This window comes from Hyposmocoma kahamanoa, unplaced genomic scaffold (genome assembly GCF_003589595.1).
Source record: "Hyposmocoma kahamanoa isolate Upper Pololo Valley unplaced genomic scaffold, ASM358959v1 100021, whole genome shotgun sequence".
Taxonomy (NCBI): Eukaryota; Metazoa; Arthropoda; class Insecta; order Lepidoptera; family Cosmopterigidae; genus Hyposmocoma; species Hyposmocoma kahamanoa.
Window position 1 is genome coordinate 13546752 of NW_020653200.1, and position 26598 is coordinate 13573349.

At 37.3% G+C, this 26598-nt stretch overlaps 2 protein-coding genes across 3 annotated transcripts in view; one reads left to right on the forward strand and one right to left on the reverse strand.

Moving 5' to 3' along the window:
- LOC113226561 (protein scabrous) overlaps nucleotides 1–7958 on the forward strand; it is a 39755-nt gene extending 31797 nt beyond the window's left edge. Inside the window, exons 4-6 of the mRNA XM_026459233.1 lie at nucleotides 5007–5441; nucleotides 5944–6144; nucleotides 6244–7958. Coding sequence (XP_026315018.1) covers nucleotides 5007–5441; nucleotides 5944–6144; nucleotides 6244–6951 — 1344 coding nt within the window. The 3' untranslated portion in view covers nucleotides 6952–7958. The remainder of the gene's footprint in view (nucleotides 1–5006; nucleotides 5442–5943; nucleotides 6145–6243) is intronic.
- A 27-nt stretch (nucleotides 7959–7985) lies between these two features.
- On the reverse strand, nucleotides 7986–22685 carry LOC113226568 (trypsin epsilon-like). Of its 2 annotated transcripts, none has more exons than XM_026459247.1 (8): nucleotides 22607–22685; nucleotides 22347–22486; nucleotides 15850–15983; nucleotides 15018–15179; nucleotides 13861–13957; nucleotides 10337–10453; nucleotides 9104–9300; nucleotides 7986–8649 (listed from the first exon to the last, which is right to left on the reverse strand). In XM_026459247.1, exons 1-8 carry the CDS (start codon nucleotides 22629–22631, stop codon nucleotides 8133–8135), a joined length of 1389 nt encoding a protein of 462 aa, XP_026315032.1. In that variant the 5' UTR covers nucleotides 22632–22685; the 3' UTR covers nucleotides 7986–8132. The 2 variants fall into 2 exon arrangements, with proteins under 2 accessions (XP_026315032.1, XP_026315042.1); XM_026459257.1 differs by having other exon boundaries at nucleotides 7987–8649; nucleotides 22347–22503.
- Nucleotides 22686–26598: the final 3913 nt, after the last annotated feature.

Consider the following 26598-nt stretch of genomic DNA (forward strand, 5'->3'; position numbering starts at 1 on the left):
TCTTCGTGCCTTAACAATAGCGCCATAACCAGTTGGAACTTCCACTGCTTCAACTAATTCCTCCAGTGTCCTTTCAACTGGAACTTGTCGGACAATGCCCATTCTAGTCATGCTGTAACTTGGGATAATCGCTTCATATTTGGCTGGAGAAAGAGCTGGGTGGTCAAGGAAAGCATTAGCATCACTGAAAGTTTTGAATTCAAGAGATATTCTATTTCTGCCAACACGTTTGATGCCATCTCTGACAATATTTTTAACATTGTTCCTAAACAAAAAATGGCCAAATTTAATGGGGCGTAATGCGGTGCCGGAAGAGGGATCCGATACTGTTTTGTTCACATGAACAATGAATGGGGCGATATCTTGTGCCATGTATTTGTTTTTGTTGTTTAAGAATTCTGGGTTGGTGAATGTCAATTGGGTGGACGGAACAGACTGTGAGGTATTGGTTTTTTTGGGAGGTTGAGATGATTCCACGTCAGTGGGGGCTCGTTTCCTACTTTGGATGATTTTATCTACTTCCATTACCTCAGTCTGAGATTGCGAAAACAGGCGAGGAGATGACTGAGCACGTGGCTCAGCATCGCCTCCCCCCGGATCAGGAGGATCGGACATTTACAACAAAGTTATAAAGCTTTTACTTACCAATACAGTTAACAACACTCATAAACTACTTAAATAGACACATAAAATAAGTCAACAGGGGTTATGAAGTAAAGAAATTAGCTAAAAAACGCACTAATTCACAGAACACCTTGTAGCTAACACTCAACCTAACAGCAGAGTCCACAGAATAGCCAAGCGAACATTATATAAAAAGCTCGGTGTACAAACAGGGTTTGTGCAAGTTGGAGGTATCTATTGAATTTTTAAAAACGAACATCATTATGTTATTACAGTCTTTTTTCACTACGTTATCGTTAGTTGTATTAATTGCAAATTGGAAAATTATCTGATGTAGCATCTTGCAATTAAGAGTAGGTATAAGTATAATGAAAAACTTAACTTTAATGCTTTACAAACTCATTAATGTTATAAAACGTTCCTTTATTAGATGATTTCCATAGGATAGAAATAACTTCTGATATGTTTATTATTTTTTGTAGGAATTGTAACTGCAAAACAACTTTCGAAGATAGTATATGTAGAAAACCACAGTACTGTAAAAAGTAACTTTACGTTGGTAAAGATTACGTAGGTGAGTGTGGGCATAGTGCACAATTAAAGCTATTCATAAAGTGATTGAGGATAGATAGATAGATTTTCTCTTTTCTCTTTGAATGTTTATTGGAGATACACTTCAAAACCGGCAAGTGTTTCGATTTGGCGTTGACTCGTAAATTTAGTATCCCATACGCGCAATTGCTTGCACTTTTGTAACTATAGTGAAAAAATAGGGTGGTTTGCATTAATATTGGACATAACTGGTTGATGAGTGTACCACCTCAGTCAACCGTGACCATGGGACCTGTAAAGGGCCCGAAACGTCGGTTTGTTTGAAAAAACAAATATACGCGTTGTATTATCTATGGAAGAATAGCTAGCCATCTGTTTAGTTTATAAAAAAAACAAGAAACCCGCCATTTGCAAAATCCATAATTGTAATGTTGTGAACCATATTTATTTATATAAAAAACAAATTATCGTTGTATATATTTCCTCACAAATGTGATAAAAACATTGTATGTATCACGTAAAAAAATATAAACTCGAGTTATTAAAGACCTCAGCCTTCGACCTCAGGCTCTCTCTTGTTGGTAAATTTGTTTTTACTGCCCTTAATACACAATGTACTATTTTACCTCACTAGCTCGGAATGGCTTTCTTTCTCATTAGAAATCTGCAAAAACGTTTTTTTTGTGCGAAAAGGTTTTTGAAATTCGAACTTGACGATATACTGTGGTGCACGTAACTTTTTCTTTCGATAAAAAAAGACTGACACGTTTAACTACACGATTTGTCGTACATTATTTATGTAACATGAATTCGTTCGTATATTTTATGCTTATTATTATTGACATTTAATCGACAACGATAAGTGATTTGTTATAGTTCAACTGTTTTTCTTTCATCTACTATTTTCCTCGCTATAGAAAGGTGAAAAGTTGTGTGTTCATTCGGCAGCAAAATTGTTTTTACCTTCACTCGTGGGTTCAATCTTAGAATCCTTCGCTTGCTCAGGTTTCAATACCATCAATAGCGTCAAACAACAACTTTGCAGCCTTGCATAACAAATAACTATTAGACGTGCTGTAACTGTTCAAACAGAATTCTCACTGAAACGTAGATCATTTTGCAACATTGTAGAATCGCAAAACAAAGATGCAACGACGCTGAACTTTTAATAAATTAATCAACAACACATCAATAAAACCGTGAAGTCAGAATGGCGGGTGTACGTAAACGGACCCTTTTTTTTTGACGGGTGATAATTTTTATGGATACCCCTGAAGACCTAAATAAAAGAGGTACATTTTTAAATATAGATACTTAAAAGTACAATTTATGTACATTTTTTGGTACTAAATTTGTTAGGATTCGTTAAGATGCACACGACACTCTGAAATGGCACAAGTTTAGCTTTATATCTCAGAAACTAACCTGCAGATCCAGCTGGAGTTTCTTTTAGAGTACTATTAAGGTACAAATTTTTGGGACATTAAGTTTCTATAGTTATTAAATAAAAACTGATAATCTGAGGTACACACGCCATTCTGACTCTCACATAAAACCTTACGGCCTTACGAGTGTGAAGATCATAAGTTACAATCTTAAAATATAATGTACAACATGACTAGAGGCAACGTTATTGATTTATAATATTAATATGGAGGAAAATGGTAAAAATAAATCAGTAATTTGTCGAAGAAGAATAACAAGGAACAGAGTTCATTTTATGTATTTACATGATAACCATGAAATTTTTATACAAAATAAACATCACTTGTTTAAATATTGATCGATTATTTTGCACATAAAATATTACAACAGGCGTTGTTTGAAGTTCGGTCTTAAAAATAGAAATCTATTTTGAATCCAATAATTTACGAAAACCTACGTAGGTACAAACTATTAAGTACGTATGTATTTCCTTGTTATCGTATTCAGTAGTTACTGAGTCCAATTGAACACCTGTCTCGAATTTGAGCCAGCAATTTGACCACTATTTCAGTCGATATATTGATAGGGTTATGGCTACATTTGTCAGCCCTAGAAAATGCGAAATTTTTACGGAATGTGTACATCGCCAATGTAGCTTTATATGATTATTATCTTACTCAATACGGTATATAAATTAATAAGTAGAGATTACGTAATATCCGTGCAAACTTACGTACTTAGTGTAAATTGTATTTCTATACAAAGAAACAGGTCTATATCTTGTTAATTGATTAGGTATATAGAAGGACCGTTTCAGAGTGAAATCAATTCAAGCAAATACAAAACTGTTAAGAGAATTAAAATATTTCGAGAGTAACACTGGGGCAGGGGGGTAGAGAGGGCCGGGCAGTGTTTCTGGACAAACCAGTTACCGAGCACCTGGCAGCAGCCGCGTGATAATTGCCCATCGCAGCAGATGGCCCACTCCGTTTATTACCATTCCGCCTTCAGCACACTCATTTATGCACTGTGTTGGTTCCTAAAGCAGGTGTGGACCTTATTTTATTGTAGTAAAGTCGAGCTAAACCACTTTGACTCACGATTTTACTATACCAGACATATAAATAATCAAAATCTTTTTATGCGGTAATCTGTGGATGATTAATATGGTTCATTGTGCAATTACCTATTCTGTTTGTTTTAACTACATACATAATACAATTTGAACAATTGTTTGTCATCCCTCAATATAATAGAACGTTACGCGCATCCAGTTCTTAAGCACTTCTTAGACTCAATTTAGTTATATACATAAGAGTAACTTATACAAATTGTGCTGTAATTACGTAAATGTGTGAATATGTCCCGTCGCAGCATCGGTAACAAGCAGTGATTATTCACTTCTGCTGCACGCTGCATGCGGATTCCTTCAGCGCGGCGGAGGCGCCCTTTCCCTTGCCTCGAATGTTTTCCCATCATGTCCGTCACAATGACAAGTTTCAAGCTACAATCTTCATTAACATCTCTTTTTGTTCCCTTTTGCTTTGCTGTCTCCCCATTTGCAATTTCACATATTGTGGAGAGAATTCTTAATAGCGCAACGGCTTACAGTGAAGACTTTTTTTACGACACGTCTCGCTTTGTTTATTTAAAGAATCACATTACCTGTTCTTTTTAACTTCCTCTGGGCGTTTTTGGGTAACATACTTTAGTTACGTGTCTAGTAATAATTCAACTGTAGGCAAAGCTATTAAATCTAGATAAATTATGTGTAGATAAGAGGAATATACGTATACTTATATAACAAATACGTACATATAGAGGGTAGACTACCAGTTAACGGAACGGTCTGCAGAGATTGCAGTTCACGGTTGAACGAATGTCATTGAGCCGCCCCGCCGCGTCTCGTTGCCGGCTTCCTGTACAGACTTTTGTGTAATGCCCATTATGATAAGTAAAACCGCAATACAAAGCCGTTGAACAACCCATTCAATACGCCTCAAAAAGCTATACGTACAGCTCAGTATTCCAACATATTTTTATTCAATCAATATAATATAATGAATATATACCTCAAAAGACTTCAGTAAAATTTTTAAACAAATTGTCAGTTACCTTTAAAAAAAGGAACTAGAACTAAAATGTAATTAATTAATTCAGCTGCAAATTTAATTGTAAAGTGTTTCAACCATTTTATTTCGCACTAATTATCAAAGCGATACATGTTAGGGAATTTCCAATATTGCCACTCGAATTTTTGTTACTGAAAAGGGAATGATGCAAAATATATAAAATGTTATTCACACAAATCGTGCCAAAGATTCGTAATTTATGTAAATAAACGAACCATATGAAATTTTAATTATTTTGCTATCGAAATTATTTACAAAAATGTATTATTTCAGATAAATATCAAGCAACTAGAAGAAGAAAGTTTTAATGATGTTTTGGACCGCCACGAGAGTCCGAAGCTGATGCATAAGATTCGGCACAACAAAATGCTGCACTCTCAGATGGCGAGACTGGCGCGCACGCTCGACCAGCTCGAGGAGTATCAGCAGAATCTGCAGACTCAATTGTTGGATGTTCAGCGTCGAATGGATCGCCTTGAAGAACCTAATTGGAATCTCTTGTCCGCTAAAGTTGATCTTCTGGAATTCGAAAACAAAATCCTAGGAAACCAGCTCAAGAACACATCTCAAAAAATGTCTGATTTTGACAAACTGCACGCCTCTTTGCTGGAACTTCGCGAAGATGTTGAGAATATTGAGAATAAAGCTGACAAAACAATACCCGAGTTTAGAAAAGAAATTTCAAAGCTGGACATAAATTTTGCCCAGGTATGTCATTATTGTACATGTTTTTCTTTTATTATACCAAGTGACAGGACGAACACGTCGTTCGCCTGGTGTTAAACGACACGTCTGTCCATAGCAGTTGCAATGCCACTTAGAGCTTTAAGTCGCACAGATCTGAGAGACACTGCCACTGCGTCTGTCACCCTGAGACAAGTTATAAAGTCCTATATCCCTGTAATTTCACCAGCACCCTTACCCTTCAAAACCGACACACAGTAATGCTCACATTACTACTTGGCAGCAGAATTAAGTAAGGTGGCAGTACTTCCCTGGACGAACTCTCTCACAAGGAGCTCTACTGCTACTAAAATCTACTTAAATAAAAGACAATAACATAACAAATTTGTTCATTAATCAGGACTAACGGAACTATATAGTTGTAATAATATATATAATATAATATAACCCTAACATATATTTATATTAGGGTTATAATATATATAAAGGTTAGGTCGGTCAAGTCAAGAAAGTCATCTAATTTCAGCTGAACGCGCAATCGTCGTATTTGAAGGAGGACCAGGAGAACCTGCGGCAGTCGGTGAAGGCGATTGCAGTGAGCGTCAGTAACGCCATCGACCGCGCTGAGATGGACCGTCTGCTTCTCACCAAGATCAATGACTCCATCGGTGACCTGCAGACAAGTTCCAGGCAACACTTCTATCGCCTGAATGACCATATTCTCAAGGTATTGTTACAAATGTAGTTGCAAATCCGTTTCAAATTAACTTATTATTTTACCTCAACAATTCATCAACCGTCATTCATTTTATTAACATTTTTTTAGAGTGAAGCCAATGCGAATCATACTGAAACCATTCCTCTCCCAGAGCTAATGGGAGAAGTTAAGGAATTGCAGCCAGTGGAAAAAGAATATGAAGACCTGGTTAACCAATTGCCTAAAGACTGCTCCTACATTTCCGGGCCTGCGGGTACTTATCTCATCCACCCTGGTCAGCGTCCCGTCGAAACGTGGTGTGCTAATGGCAGCACGCTTTTGCAGCGCCGCTACAATGGATCTATTGAGTTCAATAGAAAATTCACCGAGTATGTGCGCGGTTTTGGCAATGCCGCTTCCGAGTACTGGCTTGGCCTTGAGGCAATGCACCAGATCACCGCTGACAACTGTTCCGGAATGAGGATTGACATGACTGACATATATGGAGGCAACTGGTACGCGCAGTACGAACACTTCTCTGTTGGCAGCACAGGCACCGGCTACGTTCTCAACGTAGGGGGTTTCAAGGGTAACGCCAGCGACGCTTTCGAGTACCAGAATCACATGGAGTTTTCGGCCATCGATCGCGACAGGGATATTTCAAATACCCACTGCGCTGGCAACTACGAGGGTGGCTGGTGGTTCTCCCATTGCCAGCACGTGAATATTAACGGCAAATACACATTGGGCTTGACCTGGTTCGACTCCGTTAGGAATGAGTGGATTGCCGTGGCGACCAGCGAGATGCGCATGTTTCGCCGAGAGGGTTGCCCTTAAATAATCTTCCATTACACGCAGCTAGTAGTCGAAACATACATGTATCAGTTTTATTCCGCTTAAAATGTTTATATGTGTAAGTTTAAATGATACCAAAGAAATTCTAGTAGGGGACGTTATTTATAGAAACTCATGCGTTTAGAGCTTGGAGTAACTCGTAGACAATCAAGTAGAATAGACAAGACGTAATCTAATAGGTGCTCCTGTGTGGCTACTCTTTTTTCTGTAATATGCCATATGATTTCATGTATGCGTGTCAGTGCGTCAGTATTCCGCAACAACGGCCAAGTAGTGGAGATCACGCGTCTCGAGTCTAAGGTATTAAAGCGCATAATTAAAATATCTATTGTCTTTATTACTTTCTGTATCGATCTCTTCAATAATCAACATTTATGAGTAATCTAAAAATATTTTAATTTTTTTAAGTTATTTAGTTTATAACTTTTTCTTTGTATATAGGTAATTAAATTTATGCAAGTAATTCCCTATCGTATTTAGTTGTAAAACATTTTCAATATTGCTGAAAAACTTTAAGCGTAACATGTAAAAGGTGAAAAACTTTACATTCCAATACAGCTCTAATAAGTAAAACCTTCAGGGGATTGCAAAATTTATAATTATTATTAGTTCTTAGTTTTGTATATAAAGTGTGATGTGATAGTATCGTGCATTTGACAGTGACGGTGGAGCCGCCACTTGACTTATAGAGGTAAAGCGAAAGTTGTAAAGTTGTGACTAAGGAAACAGGGTTCCTTGTTTGACTACGGGATCCTAAAAGACTGTTTATCAACCTATCAAGATATTTTTTTTAAGAATAGATATTGTTGAGTCACGATTTCTCAAAATTGTAAGTTAAATCGATTAAATTGGAATAATTAATTTTTAATTTGATATTATTTATGTTAACAACATACTTATTAACATGTAACAAATAAAACTAATATTTTTTGTATTTTATCTAAAATTATAGAAGGGGAAGAAGAGAAAGAAGCAACACCGAGCTATTAAGCGATTGATACAATATTATATTTATAAATATTTATCTATATCTATGATTATATTGTGTGAATTACGCCTTTTCCACGTAGACAAAATGAGCGCCGAAAATGTTAATCTAGGTAATTATTGTACCAATGGATTTAAACCAAATAAAATATGAAATTAAATGTACCATTCGAATTTCATTTCGTCTTTTCTTTGTACATTTTCGTAAGAATGGCAGGTTCGCTTTGGTTATTTAAAACGTGATTTTCCAATATAGTCTTTTGACGATTATGGATACCTTCTTCGACCCTGGACTCGTAGTAATCTTCTGACTCGAACGGCAGTATCCCGTTCCACAACGTCGACGTAGACGTCTCTGTCATTGCCTTTGATGTCGTAGAGGAACGACTCAAATTCTCCGAGAATTTTATATTTACTTTAATCATTTTATACATATTTTGCTTGTGTATTCTATATGCTCCCCCTTCCACATAATCTCTTATGTCATATATTTCTCCAGCAACCAAAGCTAGCTTGTTATCCAACTCCCAAGGATGCAAATCATGTTCAATATGTTGATGCATTAATATTTTTTTACCTCTAGTTCCATCCAGCCATTGCAGCAGATAGTGTGCTTTAGTCGCTTCAAATAGAAGCTGCAAATTTTTACTGGTAATATTCACCGTTAAATATTTGAAGTTGTACTCCAACCAACTGGCAAAAACAAAGTAAAAGTAGATAATTAATATGCATCTTTGTAATCTTATTCTTAAGTCATATTTAGATACTTAAAAATGTTGTCATTTGTTTTTAAACATATGTGAAAAATCTAACGATCTTTAAGATACGATTGTATTAGTTACTGACAAACTTATAGTTAGAAAAGTTGATTCCTTAACATAATAGAGTAAATAGTTGATAGCAAATATTGGGGGTCCCGTCTACTTTAAAATGTACATAAGGTGAAATAATTCGTACTACGACAATATTATTCCTATGGTCTGATATATAGAAAAATAAGTTTTTCATATGAAACGAAGGGCATACTTTCTCGGTCCTGAAACATGCGTATAATACATACAAATAGTAAGTACATTATCACCAGTTTGCTGGGTCTTAGAAGATTATAGAACATATTGGTGAGTTAGAAGAAATCAAAGTAACCTACTAATAATACTGGCGTAGGTCAGTGTAAATGATCGGCAGGTCGGTCTTATAGCCGCAGCCAAAGCCCCAAGACTGCAGCCCGACAAGGTCTTTGCCAACGACGAGCGGCGCACCCGGCACTGCCATACACGGGCAACCAGGATTATTCTCACGCGCCTGTCCCACGCACAGCATACCCGTTCTAATCTTCAGTCCATACTATAAACACAAAATACACACAAAAGGTTACTACGTTCAGTACCGTCACTGGTATGGCCCACCGCACTGAGGCAAAATTAATATTAATGGACGTCAATATATATTATATATATATATACAATATATATATATTCTTTCTTTTTTTTTTTTTTTCACACACTCAACATAGCTCCGCACTAGGGAAACCCTGTGTCGCGGGTGCCATGGACACACACATAGACAACCACAAATTACACCCAAACTCACGAGAGAAATAAATGTAGGCCATACAAATATTTCTCCCGGCCCGGGAATCGAACCTGGGGCCTCTGCGTGGCAGTCCGGCATGGTAACCTTTCGGCCACGGAGGCAGTTTAGCCAGAAACTATTGAACGCAAGCCGAGTTTACTTCATTGAGCTATATTGACTAAGACTCTCTTGCACCTACACGGACTTTAGTCGGGTATACATTAGGGAAATACACTCATGGACAATGGCCACATAGATCAGAACGTTTAATTTGAAAAAAGAATTAGTTCAATCGTTTTTTTATTTCGATTGTAATCGCTCTGGTGTATGTGGTCAGTAGTTCCGTATGAACGTTGTTATTTTTTTATTTTATCTTTTTTTTAACGTTCCTCTAATTATGTTTATGAACATAGTTCCAGTAAACTAAACTTAACGGCAGTTGACACCACCAAACCGGAAATTGTGCTCATCAAGAACTGACCATATATACATATAGATGCAATGGAATCCTCGCTTCTTTGACAGTATAAAAACTTTAAGTAAATACAACACAATATAAAACAAATATTATTTAGTGCAAACTAAAACAAAATACAGACACAAGGTTCAACGTGCGAATTTTTTGCTAGATAGCAATCTCTTTCTGTTTTGCATTGTGTGGCTGAATAAAGCACCTATTAAATAACAATTTTACAGTTGGTGATAGATGGAAGCCGTGGACTAGATAATATATACGTGACTAGTTGATACTGTACTACTTATATACCTATTGTGTTCTTCACTTATAGAGTGTACTGTATTATCTTACTTGAGAATATGACGAGCAGGCTTTTTGCTCTAGTGGAAATGTAATTGATCTCAACATGGGATCAAATTTTTCATTGGGAAACCATCTTGAAGCGCGGGGTAAACATAATTCCTTTCCCTATTTATGCGAAAAGATTGTTATCAGAAATAAACACAGTAGCACTAGGTAATAATAATTACCCAAATTTATAATGTATTTTACGTGAAATGACCTTTTAGGGCGCTTACACACGACGACTTTTAGCAGCGATACTGTAGCGATGTGACTATATATCTAATCGTCTACCTTTAAAGACGCGCGCGGCTTTACGCGCTACAACGCGATACAAACGCGAGCCAACGCGATACACGTTTTAAATTAACTAACTTATTTATTTATTTAATGTATTATTAATATCACTTTCAAGTTTACAATTAACAAAGCAAAATAATTAAACCTATACAGATTTTCCGTACATAATTATTCAACATAAGCGACTGTATCGATACAGTCGAGCGTATGCATCGTTGCAATCGCCTATAGAACGCAAGTGTAGCGATGCATCGCTGCTTAAAGTCGGCGTGTATAACCACTCTAAGACTTTTTTGTTTACATTAAACAGTGTGTAAAAAGTCCTTTCACGAAATGTACACATAATGTACATCAAACTGCCTCAGTTACATTAAGCAAAAATAATTGCTGGCAAACAAGGTTTATTGTTAGTTGTTAAAATATGGCTGTTTTTTAGGACGCGCAATATATTTCAACGCGTGCAACGGAGTGCATGAGTGTCTTCAATCCACTTTCAGCCTGATCGTGGTATGTACTTATTACGTGAGATGACTATGTTGTAGTCTTCATAGAACTTTGACCGCCGTACGCATTTAATAACGTCACGTCTCACAACACGTCGAGAATAGATCTGGGGGCCTACCATAACCTTTCCAAGAATAATGTTATTTCAATGTAAGCTTAAAGTAAGCTTATTTTAATATTACTCATATTCGTACCATGACGAACCTGTCAACCAAGTAATGTAATATTGCAAAAGTGATTGAAAGAACGAATGATTTCCCAATATTGTCTATTCCTTACTAAAAATAGGAAAGAAATAACGCTATGTGAACTATATAATGCCATCTCTTTCTTTTTGATGTTCCGAATTGTCTTATCGTAGTTTAATGTTTAAGTACTTAATGTTATTTACATTCAGAGAATTTTGACTGTTAAGAAAACAAAAGTATATAATAATAAAATCTATAGAAATTACGTTGTTGTCAATAATTATTCCGAATTGTTATGAAGAAAAATAAATAAAACAAGCTGAGACTTGATAGTTGTGAATTTGGAACTATAGTCTAGTGTCAACAGTTAGTTTCGCCAAAGAGCATATAGATAGCGCTGTTTTAATTTTACGAAATAAACATCGCGTATTTTTATTTAACGAAATTTTTTGTTCTATATGCTATTAAATAAAAAATAAATAAAATATTAAAGAGATATATGTAAATAAATAAGTTCAACTTAACTTTTAATCATTACAAATTCAATATTAAGACAATAAAACTGAAAATAATATTGTTTCCATTGCATCCGTATAACTATTTTAAGATTGCTATAAGATTTTGACATAAGAGCAATATTTACTTTAATGTTAAGAGGGAGCATGCCAAAAAAGTTTTGACGTTGGCTCGGCCCAAATTTGTGAAACAAATATATGCCTGAAGTTCGCGTGATATGCGACAGGAGATGTTGAATTTTGCGTATTAAAAGTACCAAATTCGTTTTAGCGGAATAACTCTAAAACTAAAGGGATTAAAAAAAAATCCGTAGTGACAGTTGTCGATCATGCATAAATATAATTAATTATCTAACTTTTGTCCTAATAACCTATAGCATTTCGAGGAAATGTGAAAATTAGAGGTCATTTCGTGATTTTTATCTGTCGAGGAAACTTTATTGTTTTATGTTTCTGATTAATGTCTATGCTTGAATATATCGTGTAGTTACTCATACAATATTTTATTTTTAACTTTAAAGTGGATATACCCCTCTAAAATCAAATCGAAGATTAGGAATTTTTCCTCTGCTCCCTCTTAAAGTCGCGTCATAGTACGAACGGATGAATGAATAGTCATAAAGCGGCCAATAAAACATCATAGTTTTAACATTACAATAAGCTTACTTTAATCTCATTATGGTACGAAAATTCAATGTAAGGTTAAAGTAATATTGTTTTAAGAGGTTGTGGTAGGCCCCCTGCACTCGGATGTTCAATCCCGTAAAATCGAAATGCCTCAGAGGCATTTCCACGGGCCATGCCGTAAAATAAAACCATGTTGACACACTTTCGAGCACTAAATGAATGCACTAATATCAAGGCATTTTCAAAAGTTTCTTAAGTAAGTTTAAAACGTTTAGATGACTACCAAAGCGCATTCATCCACGTAACTTAGTTACGAACTAAAAAATTACAGGCGAGCTTTAAATATCTGCGGGACTTCCGTGCATCTCACAAGCCCCTTTATGAAACCATTAAAACAAAAGGCAGCGCCTCGTTTTCTTAATTCTCTTATCTTAATTTTCTGTATTACAAATTGTATTAAGATAAAACAAAATACTCAGTACTTAAGTTTTTTACTTTTGAATTAATACAGGACGTGCTCGGTGCCACAAACAACCGTTCGCGTCTAATCTCGTCCGCCCACGTGTAGTACAGCTGACATGCGATTTAGTAACAACATTTCAAAACAGATTTCATGAATTTCTCTATGATCCTGAATCTACTTATCTATCAGGTTCCCAGGCATGGCTCCATACAAGAATACACTAGTAACGATGGGAAGAATACGTAGGTATCGTTTTTGTTAAGGGTCTTTTTACATCTTGTATACAGGGTGCTAGATAGATTGCTGCAAACTTTTGAGGTGGCTTTCACTGGCCGGATCATTTCAGCGTATAGTAACATGTTTCGTCGAGAGCACTGCATTCGTATAGTCAGTACAGCGAGCCGAGCCGATCGCCGTGAGCACAGCACGCTCCTGCTCCATTGTAGGTTTTTTCACGAATTCGTTTGAGTGTAACGTACGCCTCGATTTTACTTTAGGTCAGTAAAGCTCGGAGCGTCTGGCGATGTCGTCATGATTTATTTATTCAAAAACCATTTCGACTGCGAATGCGGAGCACCGCCGAGCTCTGAGTTTGAAACAAGCAATACTACTGGTCAGTCAGCTAATGACGTAACGTAACATGCTCGATGCTATAAGATTTTCGGTCGGTCGCCACCTTTAAAGGAGTTGTTTGTTATCGCAAACAGATTAAGGGACAAAATAAAAGTTATTTTATTATGTTATTATATAGATATAACATAAAAGATAAGTAAAAATTCGATTAAAGTGTGTACACGTGAATACAAGTATCATATTTGCGACACCCAGCAACCAATTTGCACGGGTTGCAGTCAACTGTTTACCTAAGAATCTGCACAATCTATTTCCATAGCCTCGTAATGTGAATTAAGCAAGAAATTGACGCCTTTACCATACCGATAAGTCACACCGACCCCATCCAGTGACGAAACCTTGAAAACCATAGATTTCCTTTGTGGGGTACATCACATTGCCTATGGGCCTGATGGATGGTCTAGAATTATAATAACGTCAATGGTATAAACTATTATACGTACAACACCAACAACACAATTAAAAGCATTTTGAATTTTCTGCTATAATAAGTGACAATAGTAATATAATGTAAATGCTACACAGGTCAGCAAAATGCAATTAAAAGTCTGGCCTGTTATTCACTTATTATACTTATGTGCAGTGTTGGGTGTTAATCAATTAAGTTTCAATCAGAAATTCAGATTAAAAAATCAATTCACAATGATTTTAATCCCACACACCAGCTCACCCACCTATTCACCCACACACCAGCTCACCCACCTATTCACCCACCCACTCTCCCATTCACCCACCTACTCACCCACCTCCTCACCCACCCCGTAACCGACCAAATAACCCACCCCCTAATCCACCCCTAACCCACCACCTAACTCACCCCTAACCCCCCAACTCACCCCTAACACCCCCAACTCAAACCCTAACCCCCCAACCCAAATCCTAACACATCCCCTAACCCACGCCCTAACTCACCCCCATATTCCCTATAAATTTATCATAATTGTCAGTTTTAATTGTTAATCAAAAATATTGAAATGATTGAAAATTGATTAATTGTTAATTGTAGATATACGCGATTCACGATTGATCAATCGTTAATTTTTGTTTCGCAATTGACAATTAATTAATTATCAATCTTTAATTGCCAGAACAATTAAATTTTGCCCAACACTGCTTATATGTCAAATTATTTAAGTAACTTGTTTCGTAATAGTGGGAATTTTTACATTTTAAAAGTTGGTATTTTTGTGAGCAAGCTTTTAAGACCCTTTTTAAAAGTTTAAAAAAATCTTTACGTCGTCACGTCTGTTGATATTTTTAGCAAAATTATTAGCAAATACGCGATTAAAAGAGCCTCTATTTGGCTAGCACGACAGGGCGCGACTGGAGCGAGAGCGACATAAACCTTTATGCGAGAATAGCAGTATCTCGCTCTTTATGTCGCTCTCAGTCGCGCCCTGTCGTGCTAGCCCTACTGTTATTTAATAATTATTACAGCAACAGTAATAGATAATATCGACCTATAAGTGATTGCCTCGTATACGCGCAGCAGTGACAAGTCGTTGTGGAGCGTGTACGGGTCAAATTCAGGATATGGCAAGAATAGCAGGACTGTGTACATAATAGTGCCACGGTCCGCGTAGTTCTCGCCACATATCACCGCCAACTCGGACAGAGGAACGCTGAAACAATCAATAATTATGTTTGTTATTTATATGGGAGAATCCCGTTTCCTTGAAGGAATACCACTGAGTAAAAAACGGAATACACATTAACTGACTCCGTGGCCGGACGGTTACCATGCTGGAATGCCACGCAGAGGTCCCGGGTTCGATTCCCGGACCGGGAGAAATATTTGTATGACCTTTATTTATTTCTCTCGTGAGTTTGGGTATAAGATTTCCTTAATGCTGGGCTATGAATGGGTGCTTGTGGTGGTTTTTAGTATTATTATTATTACACATGCGATCCCTCCATTGGAGCCTACGCTACAGGCAGCCATACAGACATACACAGACTAGGGCTTTCAACTTATAACTGCCGTCCTGATAGAATCCTACCCTCTCTTGCGTAGTTAGTTAAAAATATCATCAAAATACGCTAAGTTCAGCGATCCAGCACTTGGTGGACTACAAAAACGTGTCTTTATCTCTGTGCGATCATAAGATTAAATTCACTAATCAATGATCGCGGTCCCGGTTGTAAGATTTGGGGTGGTTTCGTTGAGCTCATTTCAACGAACGTTTCTTTCAGTCCAAACCTGAACTACGAAACGGCATCAGCATAATGTAAAAAATAATAGATTTCCCAATACATCCTAGAATCGCTACTATGATAGTTGAAGCCACTTACTCGAAGAGCGGTTGAGCAATAGTGATGATAACATAATGTGAGAGCAGGCTACCAGTTAAGAAGTGCGCGTACTGTCGCCGTATGCTCACCACGTACGGGTGCTCCAGGATCACTACCCGCGTGCCTTTGTATATCTAAGAACATTATACTCTTTATTATTTTATATGGTAAAAACAATAAACTCATCGAAAGTATTGCGGAACAGCAGACACATATGTGGCCTTCGATCAAATATATAGCCCACGCAATAACCTTTTGTTTATTTTAATGTGTGTAAACCTATTGAGTTGTCTAAGCTAATATTATAACTGTAAAATATGGACTGTAGTTGTCTGAGAATAAATGATTTTTGATTTGATTTTGAATAACACATTATGGTCTCATGTTCAAGGCTTCGATAGCAAGTCAATATATACATACAACTACATGTAATCTAGTGATGTAATAGCCCTCTGCTTCTGCTTCCGTAACTACGAAAGTTCCGCACGCTTTTCTCATCCGTTTCCGTATCAGCTTCCGCAATGTTTATAACGGAACTTTAATCAAAACTTAACGGCGGATCAGGCGGTGTGGCGCGCGATTTTTAGTAGTTTTGTTATAGTGTAATAATTGCACTTAAATTATGAAACCTAAAACAAACGCCGTTGTTTTAGGCTATTTTGTTGATTTCTTTATGGTATTTACACTTCCGCATCTTAGTTTTAGAATTACTTTTGACATCAGGTTGCGTTTCTGTTTGAATTGTCACTTCAGTCGCATCACTAATGCAGTCGAAACCTAACTGCAAACAGCTGCCACCGCGCGCCCAAGCCGGGAGCTCAGGGTATTTATTGATGTGGCATAAAGTGATGCGTAAATTTTAATTGCAGCGTATCACTAAATTCAGACACGTATTTCAATTATTGTGTATTTATAATCCCAAGTGCTGACTTTATAAAGGAAATAAACATATTACATTTAATTTATCAACAAACTCACGTCCGTAATCCCCGACAATACCTTGTTGTGGAAAAAAGAAAAAAAAATAGTTTAAGTTTTGTAGAAATGTGAAATAAACTTTCACCAATCATATTTTGTTTTACCATTACAATGATTAAGCCTCTAGATAATAATTACGTTTTGCCGTTACTGATAAAAAAAAAATATTACAAACGATGAAAATATTCATTTACGTAAAACATTCAATTTGCTTTTGATCGTTTGTCAGATTTTCGTTCTTATTAACTGCAGCCGAAGTTCATCACGATTGTACGCAATAACTACAGACACGCAGTCCATCTGTTAGCTGCCTAATTGGCTATAATTTCGAAAAACAGCACAGTCTTACTTATTAATACTAAATAATTACAGTATTGAGAGCAACAAATTAACTTGTATATACACAAGTTAATTTATTGCTGTACTACCTCTTTACCGATATAGTTTTAACAATATCAAACATACATACAAATATGGTTACATTACAGGTGCATGAAATGAAGCCTAACATATCGAGTACTGAACACGTAACATATTCCGTTTCATAACGAAGTGCATAAATTACCTTTTCGTCATGTACAGATGACTGAATTGAATCATGTAATCAGTGTAATCATAAGATACAGGAGGCAAATAAGACCCACCGTTAATTAAAATAAAACATTTTTACACACAACGAGGCTATCGAGAAAAACACGTTGAATATAAAAGTCTCGTTTATTTAAGTATCTTCACAAATACATAAATTTAAAGAAATATGACGAAACAAATGAAATATTCAATATTTATTAAACTATCGTCTTGGGTCCTATTAGACAATATTGGCGTATTAAGGCCCGCAAAGTAAATAAACTTGCTGAGATAAATAACAGGTTCAAAAGTTTTCAATTTTGCACATATACATACAATTTAGTATCTTCACATAAGAAGAATATACTTATTTTTTTAGAATAAATACAGCTTTGGGCTTCATTAAACTAAAGAAGTGAAAAATATCTTTTTATCTCTCGTCTCTTTGTATTAATAATTATAACAAACTAGTGGAGTAATTTCACAAAAAATAATTGAATATCAATTCAATAAAAATTTAAAATACAGTGAATAGCGACATCTCTCGCCAGGACTAGTAGCTGTAAAGGCACTAACTGGGTGATAAATCTTTCATAGATTTCTCATAGATGGCGCTACGACTAAAAAGTCGTTGAAAAACCAAATACAAAGACACGACACAAGCACATCGAAAAATTCGTTGGGTCCGTTGGTTCGTTCCGTGGCTTAGTTGGTATAGCGTCTGGCACGGTATGCAAGAAGACGTCGGTTCGAATCCGACCGGATCGAAGGAATTTTTTCTGAGTGTTCGATCTTTGTATTAATAATTATAACAAACTAGTGGAGTAATTTCACAAAAAATAATTGAATATCAATTCAATAAAAAATTAAAGTGAAAAATAATCTATTTTATCGGAAAACATAAAGCTAAAAACAAAATAAAACGTTCTCCGTTACAGCTCTATCTACATAAAGTTAGCCTAAAAAATAAATCATATCGTTCATCTTTATTGCTGCAACCGGATTATCTTCGGAGTCCCGCTTTTTCTTAACTAAAAAAGTAAATAATGAAATGAGCTATTTAATGGTACCTATTAAACTCATTGGTGGTAAGAATTACTAAATAGCATTAGAAGTTTTTTTTTTTTAAACTAGGTCATTAAATCTTATACTTAAAATAAGGCCCTTATTACCCACTACAGCAGCGGGCCTTATAAGCTGTAGTCATTGCTGTAGTTCAATTTTTATAAATAACAAACAAATATTTAATGTAAAAATAGATATATAATTACTTTCTTACGTTTCCGTTATAGCTCGATATATTCTGATCACATGAAGTTAGCAAATATTCAGAAGAAACCGTTAAACTTGCTGAAAACTGTGATAATTTATGACAAACAAAATAATACGCAACGCAGCCGCAACGACCCGTAAACACACGGCGACTGAAATGACTTTGCCAGCTAGTTGTATATGTAATTCTATGTGTGCGTGATCTGTTGTACGAATTGGAATATTCTAACATTTTTTAATACTGGGCCTTATTTCCAGCTGGGCCTTATATGTCTCACCTACTTTATGGTATTATACACTTAAATTTCTCGTTAGATTCTCGGAATGGGACGATTAATCGGAATCGCATTCGCATCATCGCATTTCGCAATAGCACTGGAATCGGCATGCTTTACGCACATATCAAAGTTGCAGTTGTTGTTGTTTGTACCATCGATTATTTACAAGGCATCTGCCGCTATGCACATACAGTACGAGGTGAAACTCAAAAAAATAGCGGCAGGGTAAAATGATCCACTAAATTTTTAGAGTGACATATTACACCTTAAGATATAAAAAGCGGTAAATACGCAGTTTATAAAAATGACTGATGCCGAGTATATGAATTTAACCTTTAACATGCACCCATAGTACAAAGAAAAATCAATGTAGGTTGGCAGAGTGGGTTCGTACTTAAGCCGCATTATAATACAATAGAGACGCTGCTACTCATCTCTTGGACTTTTAGCTGCTATTAACAATAGCATTATGTCTAATATAGTCCAATACTCCGTCGGAAAAAACAGCAGTTTAATCCTAAGTACATTTTATTTAAGCAAAGGAAATATGTACCTATCTCGTAGTCCCAATAGACCAAGTGAATAACAAATTAAAATAAAAGGTCCATTGGACGTAGTTAAGCAAAAAGGATCCAATCCACAAAATTATCAAAAAAATTGTTATACACACATCAAAAAAAGTTTGCGATCACTTCGAAAAACTGAAATCTTTTTGTTACTGTAGACTATATTATGATTTTTTCTTCTTTTTAGATTCTTTATTTAAAAATAAATTAGAACATAAAACAATGACCCCGTTCAATTGTTTTTTCATATAAAAAGGCTTTCAGTCCTAGCTTACGCTCATTCATAAATCTGATTTAGTCAATTATAAGCGATTCAAGATATTTTTCGCGGAAAGTTGTGATTGAAAAAATGCCAAGAGGATTATCAGAGGTTTTACGAGCTAGAATAGTAACTTTGAGGGAAGAAGGATACACCACGAGAGTAATAGCACGCAGACTTGCTATATCCCAATCCTGTGTCGTGGCTACGTTGCAGAGGTATCACGGAATGGGGAATTTAGCTGACCGATCCCGCAGCGGTCGCCCAACTGTTTTGACAGCTGCCCAAAAGCGCTATATTAGATTGCTGGCAGCCCGTGATCCAACAATCAACGCCACTAAAATAAAAGCAGAAGTCAGGGCCGCCTCTGGGCTTGAAGTTAGCAGGCAGACCGTTCGCAATTGCTTGCACCAGACTGGATTACGAGCACGGAGGTCTTGGTGAGGTCCGCTCAATTCCCGGCAACGTCAACAACGAAGATTGCAGTGGGCTAGACTTCGGCAAAATGAAGAAGGTAAGGACGAAAACATTTGGCAAAACTGTCTCTTCGTTGACGAATCCCGAATCAGCACTCATCCAGATAACCGACGTGTCGGTGTCTGGAGAAGACCAGGCGACCGTGAAAGACAAAGAACTGCCACTGGAACAGTTCAGCAAGGCGGAAAATCGGTGTCCTTTTGGGGTGGCATTATGATTGGAGCTAGAACGCCTTTGATCCCGTATCGGGGCTTCATGACAGCAGACATGTACAAAGCAGTTGCTATTGATGATATCGTCAGACCATTCCGAGTAAACCATGGGCACCAATTTGTACTGGTCGATGATAATGCGCCCGCACATCGAGCTCAACGAGTCAATGCTGCTCTTCAAGAATACGATATCACACGATTAGACTGGCCTGCCGGCTCGCCCGACGTAAACCCAATAGAGCACGCGTGGGATGCTCTTAAACGAGCAGTATGGAACCGTGAGCCACGTCCCCAGACAGTTCCAGGGCTCAGGGAAGCCGCTATTGAAGAATGGGATAGGTTACCCCAGGAAATGCTGGATAACATGATCCTCAGCATGTCCAGGAGGATCTTCGCATGTATTCGAGCCAGGGGAGGAGTTATTTTATATTGAATTCACACCTTTTAATAATAAATTTTTGTTTAAGTTTAATTAAACAGTCTTTTTCTTTCTATGAAATTTCTATCACTATTACATTATGATTAATGACTCAATTTTTTAAAATAAATAATAAAAAATAGTTTTATATTTTAATTTCAAACAGGGTACCTATTCCTATTTAAAGAAAGCATACAACATAGATTTTTTCTTGATAAAGTTAAATTTAAAGAATTATAGGAGCTTATGCTATTGATCGCAAACTTTTTTTGATGTGTGTATGTACCAAAGGTTTCCTGAAGTCTAACCTCTTAGATCAGCAAAACAATCCAACATATAAACATAAATAAATATCTCTGAAGTTACATGACATTATAAGTTGTGAAAGTAAAACGTGTGTGAGAAACACATTTAAACTTCAAACTGCCGTATCTCGAAAGTGAGCGGATGTGGATTGGATCCTTTGTGTTTAACTACGTGCAATTGTAAAATAATCAACTATACCTACGAATGAATGAATGAGTGAAATATTCTTTATTGCATATAAAATGACAGTTAAAATACAATACAATAGCTTAAGTATACTTAATAGTAGTAGCAAGTTAATATGCGACAGGCGACCTTATTGCTATGTAGCAATTTCTTCCAGGCAATATTAGGATAGCCATTTGGGGTATGTAAAAGGGGTGCAACAGTAGAATATCATCATAAGTACACTATATAATATTTAATAAAAAATATATGTACACACATAGATTTTTTATTATATCAAGTGACGGAACGAACAAGTCGTGCGCCTGACTATAAGCTACACGCCTGTCAATAACAGGTGTAGTGTCACTCAGAGCTTTAAATCGCTGAGATCTGAGAGGAACTGCCACTGCGCCCGTCACCCTGAGACATAAGTTATCAAGTCCCATATGCCTGTAATTTCACCAAAATATAAAGATAGATAAACATATATATACAAATAATATTAATACACACATAACAATAAATAAATAATAATATTAAATACTTAAATATACTTCAAAGGAAAATGCAAAATGAAGTATAAACATAGGAAATAAATAAAAGGATAGTAGAGGACAGACGAAACTTAGGAGTAGAGGAAGTGATCCTTGACACATTGTTTGAAGGAATCAAGATAAAGAGATCGTCGAATGGACTCAGGGAGAGAATCCCACAATCTGATCGCAGAAACAGTAAGTTCAGAGTTGGAATAAAAGTTACAGGTACGAGAGGATGTTTAGTACGAGAGTATCAGAAGAACGAAGGGTACGGCAGACTGTAAAAGAGTGGAAAGTAAAGCGATCTTTAAGACAAGAAGGCGTAAAGGGATACAAAAGAATTGAGTGAAGAAGGGAATGATAATTATGAAGATGTCTACCCCGGTGGATGGGCTATACCTGTATGTACTTTCATACGTAAGTACACGCACACAATTAAAGTCGAAAAACACAATACCTTTCTATTGAGCATAGGCACATAGCCCAGAAAGTTATTGGTGTTCTCATTATCCATAGGGTTCTGCATCTCAGATTCATCAAGGCTCATGTTTAACACAGGCGTATAATCACATACATATTCCGATACACCAAAAACCACTGCAACAATAAATACACTAACCACAGAATTGAAGGTAGACACAGAACAAAATAAGTAATAGTTCTGTGGACTATGGAGATATCGAGTAAAAATGAAAATTAGTAGTAGTAGTAACTTACACAAAATATATGAAAATAGAAGCATATTTCTATTAATCACGACGTCAAGTATATAAGACTACCGCTACTGCACAGGACGTACAACAAATCTATTGGGCTAAGCTTTGTTTTCTTTTTTCAATTTTATTCGAAAGTCCGCTTATCACAACAGGTTAAACAAACGAAATAATGCAAAGAAACGCTATGACTATGAAGGTTAACTGGTTACAAACATATCAAACTTTATTTTAAATAGAACAAAAAGATTGTGAAGTCACCATTCGCCACACATAGAAAACGTTGTTGTACAATCAATAGCACATCAAGCTATACTTTTGTTCGTTTTTCGCCTTCAGTACAACGATCCGTAAATCTGTAGCTTGTACAACGCATTTAATTCTTTTTTAGCATGTTACTGACGTGATGGACTACGTTCACAGGATATAGCAGCAAATCACCTAATTTAATGTCATGTAACTCTTCCCGTACAAAATCATAATTATAAAAAATTTATTCAATTTTGTAAGTACGTCTGCCTTCAACAATTTCCTATTAATTTATATATTATTATTAATATAGTTACTAGAGTTAGTAAATTTATGCGAAGTTAAAATTTTACGTTGTTGATGTAAATAAAATCTATTGTGTACTTACTTTAAGCGGTGATTAGGTAACGGCAACTACACTACGGTAACTAACACAGAATTGGTGAACCTATTTTAACAACACGCATAGCCGTTGTTTATTTCTTCCTTCCGTTCAATATACTAATACATTAAAATATTTAAATGGTAGTTTGCAATGACGGCAAACCGCTGTTGCCGCGGGCAAAGCACCCAAACATGTCAAAGCAACGCGTGGCTTTGAAGGAGTCAGAGATAACGAAATTATTATTTCATTTATCAAAGAAGGGAACTAACAAACTCAACGGGATTAGTCGTTGTTACTAAAACAATTCAGGAAAGACATGACAAGACCTTGGTTTGTTACCCCTGCCAGCCTTATACATATGTATATGAATAAATAAATAATAAATATTAGACAACATCACATACATTATTGCTCCAGTCCCAAAGTCAGTAAGTAAATTTAAAGCACTTGTGCTATGGAAATCGGAAACATCAATGGTACCACAAACACTCAGACCCGAGACAATACAGAAAATTTCATTTTGAACCGGCCAAGGATCGAACCTGGGACCTCAGAGATGTCGATACCATTGAAAACCGTTGTGTAAGCCACTCGACCACAGAGGTCGTCATAGACAATACAGGGTTATTTTTAAAATACTAAACTCGCAGAACTATATTGCTTACTAACACATCATAAACAACGATTACTTTTGTTGAAATTCTCACAGGACATTGGCGAAATCGCCATTTTTTTTTTGTATAATTTTTATAATAATATTAAACTACCGTACATAGTTATTTTTACTTGACATTGGCAAAATCATTGATTATTTCGATGGAGCCATAACATTTAAAAGAAGAAGATCATAAACAACAACTTTTGTTCCACGACTTTTCACAAATATATATAAAAATCTAATAAATAATAGATTGACCAATAATCAACTTTTACGTTTTTCTTGTAATATCTGACACTGCTTTTTCGTTTCGTCCACCAGGATCCCCTAGCCCAATCCTCCTTCCTTCCTCCTTGAGATCCATAGTTCATCAGAATCCCCCGAACGCGAATACATAACGTTAAGCCCATAGATTTAGTATATAATATACTAAATCTATGGTTAAGTTTAAGTATATAATATACTAAATCTATGGTTAAGCCCCAGTTCCACTATAGTACCTTATAACAACGTAAGATATATAAGTATTTGGTAGGAAGTTAAATATTCAGATTCCAAACTCGCGCGCCGCGTCAAATATAAAAAAAATTTTGGTGGCAGGTTTTATTTTCGCCAGGAGTTCGCCGCGTGTCGCGTCTATTGGAATTACATTTTCATTAAATTTATTAATACGAAATGATCTTTTACAATATTAAGTGCAGATAAATAAGGTATTAACTAGCACATCTCCTCATATTGATAAATTATAATATGTATTCACTTGATAAATGCTTAGGTTCACAACTGAATCCACATTAACGAGGATGGCTACATTTAAAAATAAAACAACTATAAATCGTTTGTATCTACTTACATAATTTGAGGACAACTCTCGGTATACGTCTACGACTGCTGGATCTAGGCTGGAATTACACGTGATCTCGTAATCGCTGTGTGGCGGCTAATATTGTTAATACGGCTTAGCGTAGGTACGTTAGGGAACCCCCCCGAAGGGGTTCCCGCCTTGTCGTGGCGGGGGGGCTCTAGTAGCCGTGGTCGATTTCATCCCACGGTGAAGCTAAGAGGAACCCACGGGGCCGGCCGATGGTGGTAGGCTGGCCCGAGGAGGAGGGCGTTCCGCGCGGGCTCGTCTGTGCACCGGGACCGCGCGGATGCGCGAGGAGGAGGGTCGCGGGGGGAGAGACGTGTCGGTGTGTCGTTGCCGCTCGTCCTGTCCTCCGCGACCCTGGCGGGGCTGCACCGCTTTTAATGATGCAGTGGCGGCGGGGCCGCGGGGGAAGAGACGTGTCGGTGTGTCGTTGCCGCTCGTCCTATCCACCGCGGCCGAACGTGGGCGGTTGGCCCGTGGTGGGCGCTCCAAGGGACTCTCTTCGGAGAGTCCGCGCGGAAGCGCGTTAGGTGTTGCGGCGGAGCCTGTCATCAGATCCGCCGCGGGGGCTGGGGGAGCAGCCACTGAACTTCACAGTTGAGTGGATGCTGTCCTGGCCCCCCATGGCCCCTGGGTAGCGGACTCGGGGGAGTTCGTTGCCCAGCATAAAGGGGCCCGGGATGGAAGGCTCGTCTGGTGTTCGGCGAGCCTCACATTCGGAGTCGGGGGACCGATGTGTCTCCCTTCTCGAGGAGGGGCTGCGCAGGGCGCGGCCAGCCGCTGGTGGGGGCGCGGACGAGTGCAACAGCGTACCCGTACCCCCACCTACAGCGGAGGGGAGGAACACTCCGGGGGTTTAGTGCGGTCGGGCTGCTCCCCTTCAGGGTTCAGCCCAGTCCCACATAACCCCGGCTCTGCCCCCGCGGGGCCGGGGTATCTGTAAGCAGATTCCCTCGGAATATTAAAAAAAAAAAAAAAAAGGTACGTTAGGGAATCGTCTCTGTGTGTTGATTTGCATTCTCGCCATATTTAAGAAATTAATAATAGAAATAATGCTAATCATCTAAAAATATTAAAAAAAATATTCTGTTCCACGCTAGCGTGCAAAAAACGTCTTTGCGCGCAGATTTTTAATGAGAAAAAAGCCTTTCCAAGCTAATGAGGTGAAAAAGTTTTTTGTAACTTAGATTTGGTACTTACCAACTTTAGGTTACATGAAAGTATTGCTAGAAGTACCTAGCTCTGCAGCTGGGGGATAGCTCGGTACCGGAGCCACCACTACTACCACCACGGAGGAACCACTCCCACAGAGATTCGCACGTGAGTTTCGTTACAACACTACACTCCACAACTTTGAAAGCAAACTTCGACACTCGTATCCTCCGCGTAAACTAAACGTTTCACATCATGCCATAAGAATAGACACGCCTTTGTACTTGATGGATTACCATGCAGGTTCTGGTGAACCTGGTAGCGGTTCTTTTTTGCACTACTAACTCTTGTTTACATACCAAACCACGTGGCATTTCGTGACAGACTAGAATAGAATGTATGTGGGATGTGAGCGTGACGTAGACACAGTACGGAAAGCAAGGTCGACTGATTTACCAATCGTGCCCTCGATACGACGCTCCCCCGCCGTCGCTACCCGCACTCCACTACCAAATAGATCTAAAATCGCAGAATCTTAAAAAAAATCTTAAATGCGCAGAAACAAGTAAGGGTTTACTTGTTTCTGCGCATTTAAGGTCATTGTTCAAAATGTTTGCAATTGCCGTGCAAGCCTTTGGATCAAATTTGTTTACCGCAATGAAATAAAAAATAGGAATTTGCAAA

Excerpts from the sequence above, each read along its gene's own strand:
- LOC113226568 (XM_026459247.1), bottom strand. The coding sequence starts at position 22,631 with ATGCTTCTATTTTCATATATTTTGT. Across the intron at positions 10,454-13,860 it reads GGGGTCGGTGTGACTTATCG|GGAAAGGAATTATGTTTACC; the intron begins GTATGGTAAAGG and ends TCGCATAAATAG. Across the intron at positions 8,650-9,103 it reads GACCTACGCCAGTATTATTA|TTGGTTGGAGTACAACTTCA; the intron begins GTAGGTTACTTT and ends TGTTTTTGCCAG.